General features: G+C 43.5%; 1 protein-coding gene across 1 annotated transcript; it reads left to right on the top strand.

The window, feature by feature from the left end:
* The first annotated feature begins 2,845 nt into the window (after window positions 1-2,845).
* Window positions 2,846-6,858, top strand: LOC125540777 (F-box/FBD/LRR-repeat protein At1g16930-like). Its single transcript, XM_048704338.1, has 3 exons — window positions 2,846-3,875; window positions 3,981-4,124; window positions 6,284-6,858. Exons 1-3 carry the CDS (start codon window positions 2,871-2,873, stop codon window positions 6,680-6,682), a joined length of 1,548 nt encoding a protein of 515 aa, XP_048560295.1. The 5' UTR covers window positions 2,846-2,870; the 3' UTR covers window positions 6,683-6,858.
* Window positions 6,859-12,173: the final 5,315 nt, after the last annotated feature.

The raw sequence follows: 12,173 nt of genomic DNA, 5'->3' as shown, positions 1-12,173 counted from the left end.
CCTAACTGTCCTGTTAGCTCATCCAATCGATCAAAAGCAAGAGTTAGCGTCCCAAAGATCAAGAGCAAGAGTCTGACCCCAGAGGAAACCTCCTCTCGCGGATAAAGGTGATGAATTTCCGTGAGTTCACAGGGGACCCAGCTGTGGTTGGCTTCCTCGAGTTCTTCTACCAGAGCGCAAGGGCGCTGAAGACCGCGTCTGTTTTCCTGGCCAATCCAAGCTTCACACCGTTCTCAGTGGAGGAGGCGTATGCCAAAGTGAAACATAGCTCGAGAGTCAAGGCAAGTGAATCCAAGATGGTTGTCCGTGAGAGTACCGGCCCCGCAGGAGGTAACATTTGGAGCTTGAAAGACGGGGCAGATTTTTCTTTCCATGACCCCTTCTCTGGGAATCGTGGTCTGATTATTTTCTGATGCAAAATATGAAGGCTGGTATTAGGGTTTATTAGAGTTGAGCAGGGCATGGAAACTGTAGGTCAATACATGAGGTCTAGCACATGGCGACATTTTAAAGCCTGTAGGTGAATAAATGAGGTCTAGCACAGGGGCGACAATTTAGAGCTTTCAGCTTCCATGCCCTGCTCAACTCTAATAAACCCTAATACACTATATATCATCAAACAAGGGAGGAATAATAAATTATTGGGTTTTCAAACAATTCAAATTTAGGAGCATTAATTTTGTTCATTTATTGGGAAATTATTGTACAAGTTTCTAAAATTCCTGGATTAAACTTTTTTAATGGAGTTCTCGCCGCGACATCATTGTCCTCGCACCCACGCCCGCCGACCTCCACCCATAGGCATTGTCGTCCCTTCCCTTGCTGAGGGCACCTACCTCCTAACTGGATTGTCAGCCCATCCAATCGATTGAGAGTAGGAACTAGCGCCCCAAATGTATCACCAGTTTTGGGATTCCGCTGGCGGAGTGGGATTTGTGATCGTCGATCGGGATTTGGAGTTTATAGGAGCTAGAGCGTTTCCGAACATGTCCTTATTAGTTTTTCTCCCCGTCGAGAAGAAAATTAATTTCTTTACGAGAACATTTGAAGCACATGATCCCAAACGGGCAAACCTCAATGTCATCTATACTTTCACCTTTTTAAGCACAGAGCTTAGGGCATCTCTAGGGAGCTCCTACTCGGTGCTGTAGGCGCCCGAACGTGCAAATGGCGTCTACAATGTTCCCTCTGTGGACCAATTCTACGCTCGGCCCAGGAACATAGTCGCACCTAAAAAATTGACAGAACGGAGATTCGATCTCACGCCACACTTGCCTGCAATTTCTTTGCTTAACCACTACAACTACATAAAGGTGGTGAACGAAAGCAACACAAATTGTTTTCGAACTAATGCAATGCGCCATTTATTACTCAGCCATTTACTGTACGACTCAGATTTTTGAGTTATTTGAAAACAATTGGGAAATGTCTATTTTTGTAATGAAAAACAGTTCGTTCAATTATGGAAAAAGTTCATCAATTTGAAAAAAGTTCATCGAAAATGGAAGTAGTTCATCGGATTTGAAAAACAATCATCGAATTAGAAAAAAGTAGTTCATCGAAAAGTAGTTCTGTGGTTTTGAAAAACAATCATCGAATTAGAAAGAAGTTCACCGATTTTTTTCAAAAGTTCATCAATTTTTTAAAAATCATTCAATTTGAAAAGGTTCATAGATTTTGGAAAAAGTTCATCATATTTGAAAAAAGTCATCAGTTTTGAAAAAAAGTTCACTAACTAAAAACCGGCGCATTTAAGAAAAAACTAAAAGAAAAAAGAAACGAAGTAGAAAAAAAGGAAAAAGGAAAACAACAAAAGGAACTGACAAATAAATAAAAGTGGAAAACGAACGAATAGAACACGAAGCAGGTTAGTGGCCTGGTGGTTGTCGCGCATCCTTTCTAACGATCTGGTCGCGTGTTTCAATGCCAAGCTCAGCACATTTTTTTAGAAAAACAACGAAGATGAACAATTTTTTAGAACCAAAAGGTAGTTGGGGGGCCAGCGCTGGGGCCTGGGCGCCCGTTCGTGAAAATGCATACTAACGGGCGCCTGCAGCGCTAAATAGGAAATAGGAAACGCCCATCTCTAGCCCATACTTCAAAAGTTAAACATGAAGGAAACTGAGAATTAAGACCTATCGGGCCCATCCATATATTCTTTCATTCCTAATATTTGGTTTCCCCCAACCACCCAGCAGCCCATATTTGCTCCGGAAGAGGCAATTCTCCGGAAAAATGGGGAATGACGACCACGCCACCGCCACGGGCCGTCCGCCACCACGATGACTGCTGAATGAAGATGGTGCTCATACCTTTCTCCATTGCAAGTATGTTAGAGCATGTCCGGTAGGAACTTGCACATCTAACCACGACCATGGAAGTAGTGCAAGCTATTCTTATGAAGACGAAAAAAATGATTATTATGTTGTCGCTATGGTGGGAGAGCGTGGGATGCTTGCAACAAAGCAAATGCTGGCGCGGCGAGTCGATGAGATCCACTGAGAGCGTCTGTCACCGAATCAATAGCAGATAAATGATTGCAAACTGTTAAATGCAACTAAGGAAAACAAGCACACACAGGTACTGGCACCTCCGAGCGAGGACATGTTGAAAATAATTATACGTGGGAAAAAAGAAACAATTTTGTTTCTCAGCAACTGTGGAAAAAAGAAACAAATAAGTAAGGGGACTGACTCGTGGGCTCGTGAGCAACCTGTGTCGGGCTTTGGCCCAACCAAGTAACAACATTCTCCAGGCCCAGTCCACCACACAAACTACTGCCGTCCCTCTATAAAAAGCACGGCGCACACTCCACACTCACTCCCCCGCTCGCCGAACCCGCAAACCCTCGCCGGCGCCGCCGTCCGGCCATGGCCGACCCGAGACCGTTCACCAACGTCGATCCCGCGACGGCGGCCGCGGTGCGGCGCAGCGGCTGTGACCCGCACGAGCTGGACATGTTCATGGAGCATCTGCTGACATACATCTACACCCTCGTCCCCCGCCCGCCCTTCCCCGACAACGGCCGGCTCGCCGCCCACGCCGCCCCCTCCTACGGCGTCGACCGCATCAGCCGCCTCCCCGACGAGCTCCTGCGAAACATCGTCGCCCGCCTCCCCGCCAAGTACGGCGCGCGCACCGCCGTGCTCTCCTCCTGCTGGCGCGCGCTCTGGAGCTCCACGCCCCTCGTCCTCAGCGACGCGCACCTCCTCCCCGACGGCCACGGCTGGCCGCCCACACCCGCCACCTCGCCGTCCGTCATCGCCGCCGTCTCCCGCATCCTGGAAGCGCACCCAGGGCCCTTTCGCTGCGTCGACCTCGTCTGCAGCCACATGAGCCGCGCCCGGGTTGCGCGCTGGGTCCAGCTCCTCGCCGCCAAGGGCGTCCAGGACCTCGTCCTCGTCAACCGCCCGTGGCCGCAAGACGTGCCCCTCCCCGCCGCACTCTTCAGCGTCACCACCCTCACCAGCCTCTACATCGGCCTCTGGAAGTTACCGAGCACGGACGTCCTGCGTGGTGCCTCGTTTCCCCACCTTGTCGAGCTCGGCATATGCAGCGTCGAAATGGAGCGCGACGCCGTCGAGTCCCTCGTCGCCAGGAGCCCTAAGCTGGAGATCCTCAACATCGAGGGATGCCGCGTGGAGCTGCGCCTCCACCTCGTCAGCCAGAGCCTGCGCTGCGTGCAAATATGCGGCTCCGCTAAGGAGGACATCGCCATGGTAAAGGCTCCTTGCCTCGAGCGGCTCATCCTCTCGGGCAGAGTCGGTCGCGGTCCCTTCCACAGCAGAGTCAGGATTGGAGATGCCCCCAAGCTGTACACTTTGGGATACATAGAGCGAGGACAGGTCCTAGAGGTCGGAGAAACCGTCATCATGGTACATCTCCCATCTCCAGTATATCGGTTTGTTCAGTTGGCAAATATGTCCAGCCAATGACACAATTAATTGTGTGATGTTCTTCTTGAATTGGGAAAATTTCAGTATGGGATAAAGCCAAGCACAAGTACCATGCTCAGAACCGTGAAAATTCTGAGCTTGAATGTGCGTTTCGGGGTTCGCGACGACGTCAAGATGGTGCCCACCTTCCTCAGATGCTTTCCCAACGCGGAGAGACTGCATATTGTGGTATTTGTCACCAATTCACGTTCTGCTTACATTTCTATGGATGTCTTGCCTGTTATTTGCTTCTAGCCTGTCATTGTCATAGCTAAATTATATTGTCTTTTTGGTTTAATCCACTGTAATGTGAATGATTATAGTGATGCAAGCTAGTTTAAGTAATTTTGTCCATGCGTGAAGGTAAGGTGGAGAGAACACCAGCTGGATGGCTATTCATACTTGGCCAATTTACATTTGACCAATTATAGGTCTTCTCCAAAATTTACGTACCTACACCGAAATACCCAGTTCGACTTATGAAGGGTTTCATGCTGGTTTGTTTATGTTGTGACATTTGGTAACAAAGTTTTCTTGCTGCACAATGATTATTATGCCGGTATCTTGATTTATAGTGTTTTGCTTCTGTAGGTATGTCCATATTTTCTTTCTAGTGCTGCATATGCTACTGTAACAGAGTAACAGACATGAGGCATGCAATGCTTATTTCTGACTTATGAAAGCTACACATAGTAAACTAGCACATCCATGTCGACATTTCTTGAGGCTGTTCCGGTATTGGTATGCCATAATAGCTGTATGGATGCTAGTAAGCTGGTTTGGTCATATGAGGATCTTAGGAACTTATCCTGACTGATTTATTACAGAAAGAGGCTGTTGTAGCTCACATCTGAAAGTTCATATTAAAGAACATATCTGGCAAATTGTTGTTAAGACTAAAGTCCTCCATTCTGGACTGAAGTTTGCAGCATCGCATATATCTTAATTTACTGTCGATGGATTATGCTCAGCACATCTTTGTTTAGAGCATACATCATTCTTTTTTTTCCCTCTGCAGTCTGCACTACTAGGCTATTTAGTAGTTAGTGCATTCTGGTACTTCACCCATCTTTTCTCCTACAAATCGGATCCGGCATTTTATTATGGACAAGTATATACTTACAGTATTTAGATTTTGAATCTTAGCTGCAAATGCCCCATTTGCTCACAAAAAAGGGACTTTCATAATACAATTTTCTTTTCTAACCTTTTCTTTCCAGATAGCTAATGGAAACTAGGGATCTATTTCCCTCAACTTGTTCTTGCGCTGGTTAATTTCTTAACAATTTCCTCTACACGTTAATTGAAAATTGTGTTCCATCTTTCAGTAGATTTTGTTGCTTGCAGTGTTTTCACTTATTTGCGTATATCTGTCAAATAAATTATCATTAGAGTTCTTTATGGTCTCTCTATTTTCTTCTACTATGAAATGTGAGCCATGTATTGTGTTATGCATGCTTGGCTGAGTAATTTGCCAGTGAATAACAGAATAAGATGATGACAACGGCGTTAATATGACTAGGCATACCTGACCAATTATCATATACATTCTTATTCTTGACCAATATAGCTAAAAATAAGTCAGACATTACAATTTATTCTCACCTATCAGGTCATCCTACGCACGCTGACTAGAATATGCAATTATAATGATTGGGATTGCATGTTCATCTGTTTATGTTACGACATTTTGTCTTGTCACAGCATACAATGCCATTTTCTTTGATTTCTATTGTTTTTCCTCTTGATTTTCTCTAGTTTGTCCCATTGTGTTCATTACTAGTTAGCAGTATTTGTGCTGTGGAATCGTGGATGCTGCAAGTTGCATGCAATGCTTATTTCGAAGTTCAAACTGATCAAACTTACACATAGTATACTGGCACATTTGCTGCCTACGATGTATTTGGAGGTGTGTGCATGGTATTACGACTCGTACCAAATTGTGTTCCTACTAGCTAGCAGTATTTGTGCTGCGGAAAGTGGATGATACAAGTGGGTGCAATGCTTATTTCAAGGCTCAAGCCGATCAAACTTCACATAATAATCTAGCACATTTGGTTCCTACAGGTTCTTGGAAGCCTGGTACAGTATACCACTCACCTTGTTAAGACCTCCACGGTTGACTGAAATTTTCTGTCTCACTTTCTAATTTGTTATAGTTATATCTACATAATACCAGCACATTTGTTTCTCAGTTCCAGTAGCCTACTTGGTGCTTTGTGCTAGTTTAACGCATAGAAATATTACTTTGTCATTTCTCCGACAACATATAAATAATCTGAGGCTTCCTGCATTCACCTTCCTCAGATGCTCTCCCAACTGCTGACCGATCGAATCTATTTTCACAGAGTAAAAGATGCGATCAACCTGCTGCTGGTAACCACCTCACCCGCAGCTTCTGGGAGGAGTCTGGCCCCATCGAAAACGTCGCCTCGCGCATCCACACGATGAGCCTCCGCGAGTTCATAGGGGACCCGGGCGAGGTTGGCTTCCTGGAGTTCTTCCGGACCGCGCGCACGCTGAGGGCCGCGTTCGTCATAATGGCCAATCCACGCTTCACGCCGTTCTCGAAGGAGGAGGCGGTAGGCAAGGTGAGGCACAGCTTCCGAAGGATGGTGTCCCAATCCAGCTACCAGTTTGTGCTTGTGAACAAGGGGCCTGCGGGGGGTTATCCCTGGAACTTCAAAACCAGGGCAGATTTCTCTTTCCACGACCCGTTTTCGGAAGCCGAGGTCAGCCAACCTTAAGCCTCTGGGGAGAAGTGGACTGTTGCCACTTGCGGCCTTATTTTGGTTTGTCGAATTTGCGGCTTGGTGCCTGGTGCTATCAACCGATATTTAGCTTACCCTATAACCTGTGGTGGTGGTCAGTTGGGTTCTGTTTCCCTCTCTACCTATGTATGGTCCTTGATGCAAACTATGCAAATTTGCCCTGCCTTATCAGTTTCCATGTCTATCTATCTAGTATGCTCCTTGGAACTTTTTATTAGTGGCAATATGTTCCATTCTTTGCGGTTGTTGGGTGTCTTTTTAGATCAGCGGAAGCCGAAATCGGCTCCCCCGTTCAATTACTCAAACGAAACACTTTACATGTTTCAGGTTCTTTAGTTTCAAGCATGAAAGGAGTAAACAAACTACACTAGTTCCAAAGGCAGTAGAGGACCATCAGGAGGTCATGCCGCTGACTTCAGCTCCATCTTTCTTTTTTGCGAGAAAACTTCCAATCTATTCATTATCAACCATGACACAACAAATACCAGAAATAATAGAAATTACATGTAGATTCGTAGACCACCTAGCGATGACTACAAGCACTAGAGCGAGCCGAAGGTGCGCTGTGCCGGGCAAAACTTGTCGTAGTAGAGTAGTAGACAGTTGGGGAAGTTGTCGTGCTAAGCCCCATAGGACTAGCCTACCAAAACAGCAACCGTCCCGGATGAAGAAAAGCGTAGATTGAAAGGATCCAACCTGAAGACACACTGACATAGGCGAACGAATACCGGATCCGAGTGGATCCACCAAAGACAACCACCGCTGAATCCTGCGAGGTCTGCTAGAGACACGCCTCCACATGTCGTCCGATGATGCTAGACGCATCACAGTTACAAAGGGCTAGGCAAGGAGAATCTTATTCCATTTTCGGGGAGTCGTCACCTTCTCGTCTTCCTGAATAGGACACAAATCCTAGCAAAACTCAAAGAAACGTACAAAAACAGAGCTCTCCCACCGGTGAAGGGTCGGGATCCTCCACACACCATGGCCCTAAAACCACATGAGATGAAGCAGATCGGCGGCGTTGCTGGCGGGAGGCAGAAACCCTAGCCGCCATGTTCCCTTGAAGGAGAGGCGAAGGGGTAAGCCCCGACCCCCCCCCCCCCCCCCCCCCCCTCACATATGGTGTGTCAATTGACAAATTTTTTTGGCGGGCCCCTGATACCGAGCAGTCTTTGGGTCTTGAATAATCACTCATAGGGGCCACATATTATAGGTTTTTGTTTCCATAGTTTTACTTCAACTCTAATGAACCCTAATAAACTATGGAAGAGGATTTGTGACTCTCGGGTGTCACACACCCCTATATAAATATAGTACTAAAAACATATTAGGAAATTTGAAAAATAAAATAAAATTTGGGAAATGAAATCTGGGTTCCCCGTTGTACCCCATGTTCAGTTTCATAGGGAATGGGTGCCCGTGGTAATGTAAGTAAAAAAATACAAAATCGTATGTGTAAAAAGAAACTAGATATAACATATGTCAGACCGTAATTCCTACGCCAGGGATTACACGGGCAGCCATTCCTCACAAAAATGCACACGGGTATACAATGGGCACCCAGGTTTCATACCCTAAAATTTCAGAAAAATTTCCTGATATTTATAAAAAATACTATTTTTATATAGGGGTGTTTAGCACCCGGATGCTCCAATGAGTTTCCCAATAAAATATACATTATAAAATAACGGAGTACGTGTGACTATCATGTTTGTGGGCCATGCGTGTACGTGTACTGTAAGTGTTTGATGAGTTATGTGAGCCAAATATAATTTGATCGGAATTAAGTTTTGGATGTTGGGTTAGATTTTTTTGTTATTTTTTTGAGAATCAGGATGATAGGTTAGATGGACAAAAATTTAATTCCAAAAGCTGAAGAATTAAAGGGTTATATACGAAATTAAATTATGGGGGATGGGCTGAAGATGGCCTTATAATAAGAAGGATCCGTTGCTCATGGCCCCTTTAGCAACCCCGCTTTGAAATTTGGCCCACCACACATGCATGTCCCCTGTGCGGCGGAAAAACCTATTGGACGCATACTGCGTCAAACTGTCGACGAATCGCACAGATGCGACCAACGAGCGATTTTGGGCCAGCCCATATGTAGCGTCCGTAGAAGTTCCGGTTTTGCGAACCTTCTAGAGCGTTCCCAGCCGGTTCTTACTTGTTTTGGGAACCATCTAGAAGGTTCCTGAACCAGTTTCTTATTTTGCCCTTTTTTTTCTTTTTTCTAATCTTTCTGTTTTTTTCTTCTTCCTTTTTCTGGTTCTTTTTTCTTTTCTTTTTCGTTATTTTTTGTTTCCTTTTTGTTTTCCTTTTCAGGTTAATTTCTCTTTTGAACACATTTTCTTTCTTTGGTTTTTTTTTCATATCTGTTCTTATCTTTTTTTTGAAATACTAAAAAAAACTCGTGTTTATAGAAAATGTTTAGTTTGCAAAAAAATGTTCTCAAAATTCAAAAATTGTTCTCGTTACACAAAAAGTTCAAAACTTTCAAAATTCACCAGATTTAAACTTTTTGTTCACGTATTCAAAAAGAATTCAAGCCACGGAATTTGTTCGGGATTTTTCAAAATTGTTCTCCATTTCAAAATTTGTTCTCAAGATTCAAAAATTGTTCGCGCTTCCAAATATGTTCTTCGTTTCAAAAATTGTTCTCGACATTCAAAAAATGTTCATGCTTTTAAAAACAGTTCTTTCAAAAAATGTTTTGTAAATTCAAAATTTGTTTGTTCTCAAATTTTTGTGTGCCTTTTTGAAAAGAATCTTACGTACAAAAATTTACTAAAAATTTGCGTTTTAGACATCTTAAATAATTACTCAATGTTTGTGTGTTTGAAAAAATGTTTGCGTTTCAAAAATTGTTCGTGTTTTACAAAAAAGTTTGTGTTTTAGAAAAATGTTCGAAGCTATAGAAAAATGCCTTCATTTTTTTTTGTTCACGTATACTGAAAAAAGCATTTTACAAAATTGTTTGAATTATTCAAAATTGTTTCAATTATTCAAAATTGTCTTCCGTTTCAAAATTTTGTTCTGAATTTCAAGAATTGTTCTTGTTTTCAATTTTTGTTCACCAATTAAAAAACATCACATTTCCAGAAAATGTTTTGGATATCAAAATTTGTTCGTAAATTCATGAAATGCTCCTATTTTTAACTTTTGTTCGCAAATTCAAAAATGTTCGCGGAATTCAAAAAATGTTCACATTTGTTAACTTTTGGTCACCAATTCAAAAAAATGAGAATTTTTAAAAAATGTTCCCTCTTTCCAAATTTGTTCACATCATCAAAATGGTCATGTTTTTCAAAATTTGACCCCAAATTCCAAAAATGTTCTGGGGAATTCAAAAAACTGTTCACGTCTTGAAAATTTGTTCGTAAATTTGAAAAATCTTCGCGCTTTCAGTTTTTGTTCCTCCTTCTCAGAAAATGTTTTGCATTTTCATTATTTTTTTCTTGATTTCGGGAAAAAATGTCGTTTTCATGTTGTTCCTTTATTTTATTTTATTTTAGATTCCCAAAAATGTTTCAAGTTTTAACTTTTTCTCTCTCTATGAAATATGAAAATGTTTGCAGCTTATGGTCGTACAAGGTGGACAGCCATTTTATGTACGAAATCCTAGGAACTATGGTGGCTATTAGCATGGGCGGAGACAGGCCTCAGGCAGCCCAGGCGGCTGCCTGGGGCGTGAGGCCCATCTCGCTCGTACACTGTAGCAAATATACTGTAGAACAACGAAGGCTGCCTGGGGCGTGAGGCCCATCTCGTTCGTTGCTTGCCTCATCTGCCTGCGGCCTGCCTGTGCGTCTACTTCGAGTCTGGACAAACACGAACTGGCCAGCCACCCGCAGCCCGTTCCCCTGACTTGGACGAACCCTAAGCGCAGCCCGCCGCCTACCCTGCCGGCCAGCTCCGTCCCCTTCGACCCCCTTCTGCGGCATCAGGTTGCGCCGCTGCGGTGCTGCGGGCTGCTGCCCTGTCCGACGAGGCGGCGACCTCGGCGAGGCGGCAGGCTACCCGGCGTCCGGCGAGCCGCAACACATAGCAGACAGCAGAGCAAGAGGCCAAGAGCAAAGGTATCCCTTCCTTGCTTCCTAGTTTTCTTCGAGTTCGATGTACAGCTCTGTTCGGTGGAGGCGTGGAGCTCTATTCTGAACTTCTGAATTCTGATGTATAGCTTTTAGGACAGAGACAGTGCAGCGTTGAGCTCTGTTCGTTGGAGGCGTGGAGCTCTATTCTAATCTTGTAAGCATGGCCCCCTCACTTAGGATTCACTAGGTAGAGTTCCTGTACTCTGTAATTGCTAGATGCCACCATTGTTTGCTTGATGCCACTTTTTGTTAGATGTGGAAACCTATGTAGACAGATAGTAATTTTGTTTCTATAAATGTTACAGGAAGGCAAGATGAGTAAAAGAAACAAGACATTGAATTCATTTTTTCAAGTTCGAACCACGGAAACTGCAGAAACAGGTCCTTCAACTCGAACAACTGATAATGCCCCTAGTGTTACGGCTCAACTTAAACCTGGTGATATTGAATCAGACCCTGGTAAGAGAATACCAATTGAGGATTTGGATGCAGACATTAGAGATCTTGCTAGAAGGGAGTACATTAGTATGGGTCCATGTCAACCAACTGATCATACATATGAGCAGATAAATGGTAGAAGCTTTCATGATTACTGGTATAATGATCATCGCGGCTGGTTGGAATATAGCATTGAAAAAAGCTGCCTTTTGCTTTTATTGTTTTCTATTTAAGCAACCAAGAGCTGCAAACTATGGTGTTGAGGCGTTCACGAAAAATGGATTTAAATCTTGGAAGGATGGACCTAAAGTTTTTAATCAGCATGTTGGCAAGCATGATAGTGCTCATAATAAATCTAGACAACATTATGATGATTTCAAAAATCAAAGACAAAATTTGCCACATGTGTTTGATAGGGGTTCTAAGAAGAGAGAAGAAGAATACAAAGCTCGTCTCTTCATTATATTGAGTATTGTCAAATTTTTGACACTATAAGCTCTTGCTTTTCGTGGTCATGATGAGTCTGCTAGCTCAATGAATAAGGGTAACTTCAAAGATTTGTTGGACTTGTTCATAAAGAAAGACCCAAAGGTGGAAAAATTGTTTGGTGATGCAGGAGGGAACCATCTATTGACTTCACATGAGATACAATTGGATTTATGCAAGGCTTGTGCACAAGAGACCACCAAAGTCATTATAGAGGAGATTGGAGATAGGAAATTTGCTTTACTTGTTGATGAGTCTAGAGATGCATCTATGAAAGAGCAAATGGCTATGTGTTTGAGGTTAGTACCTTTCCTCGTATTGTATGTGTTTGTTGTTGTAGACTTGTAGGTGGATTTTGTTGAAGTTTTATATTAATCATGCTCCTTTGTCTTATGTAGGTATCTCGGCAAACGAGGGGAGGTGATTGAGAGATTCATGGCAGTTGA

Source organism: Triticum urartu, chromosome 2, assembly GCF_003073215.2.
Source record: "Triticum urartu cultivar G1812 chromosome 2, Tu2.1, whole genome shotgun sequence".
Taxonomy (NCBI): domain Eukaryota; kingdom Viridiplantae; phylum Streptophyta; class Magnoliopsida; order Poales; family Poaceae; genus Triticum; species Triticum urartu.
Note: the sequence above shows the minus strand (reverse complement) of the source record. Positions and strands in the feature narration are given on the sequence as shown.

Bases quoted from the DNA above. Each gene is read 5' to 3' on its own strand.
- LOC125540777 (XM_048704338.1), top strand. From the start codon at position 2,871: ATGGCCGACCCGAGACCGTTCACCAACGTCGATCCCGCGACGGCGGCC. The intron at 3,876-3,980 runs GTACATCTCCCA...GGAAAATTTCAG, and splicing joins TCGGAGAAACCGTCATCATG to TATGGGATAAAGCCAAGCAC. The intron at 4,125-6,283 runs GTATTTGTCACC...CTATTTTCACAG, and splicing joins CGGAGAGACTGCATATTGTG to AGTAAAAGATGCGATCAACC.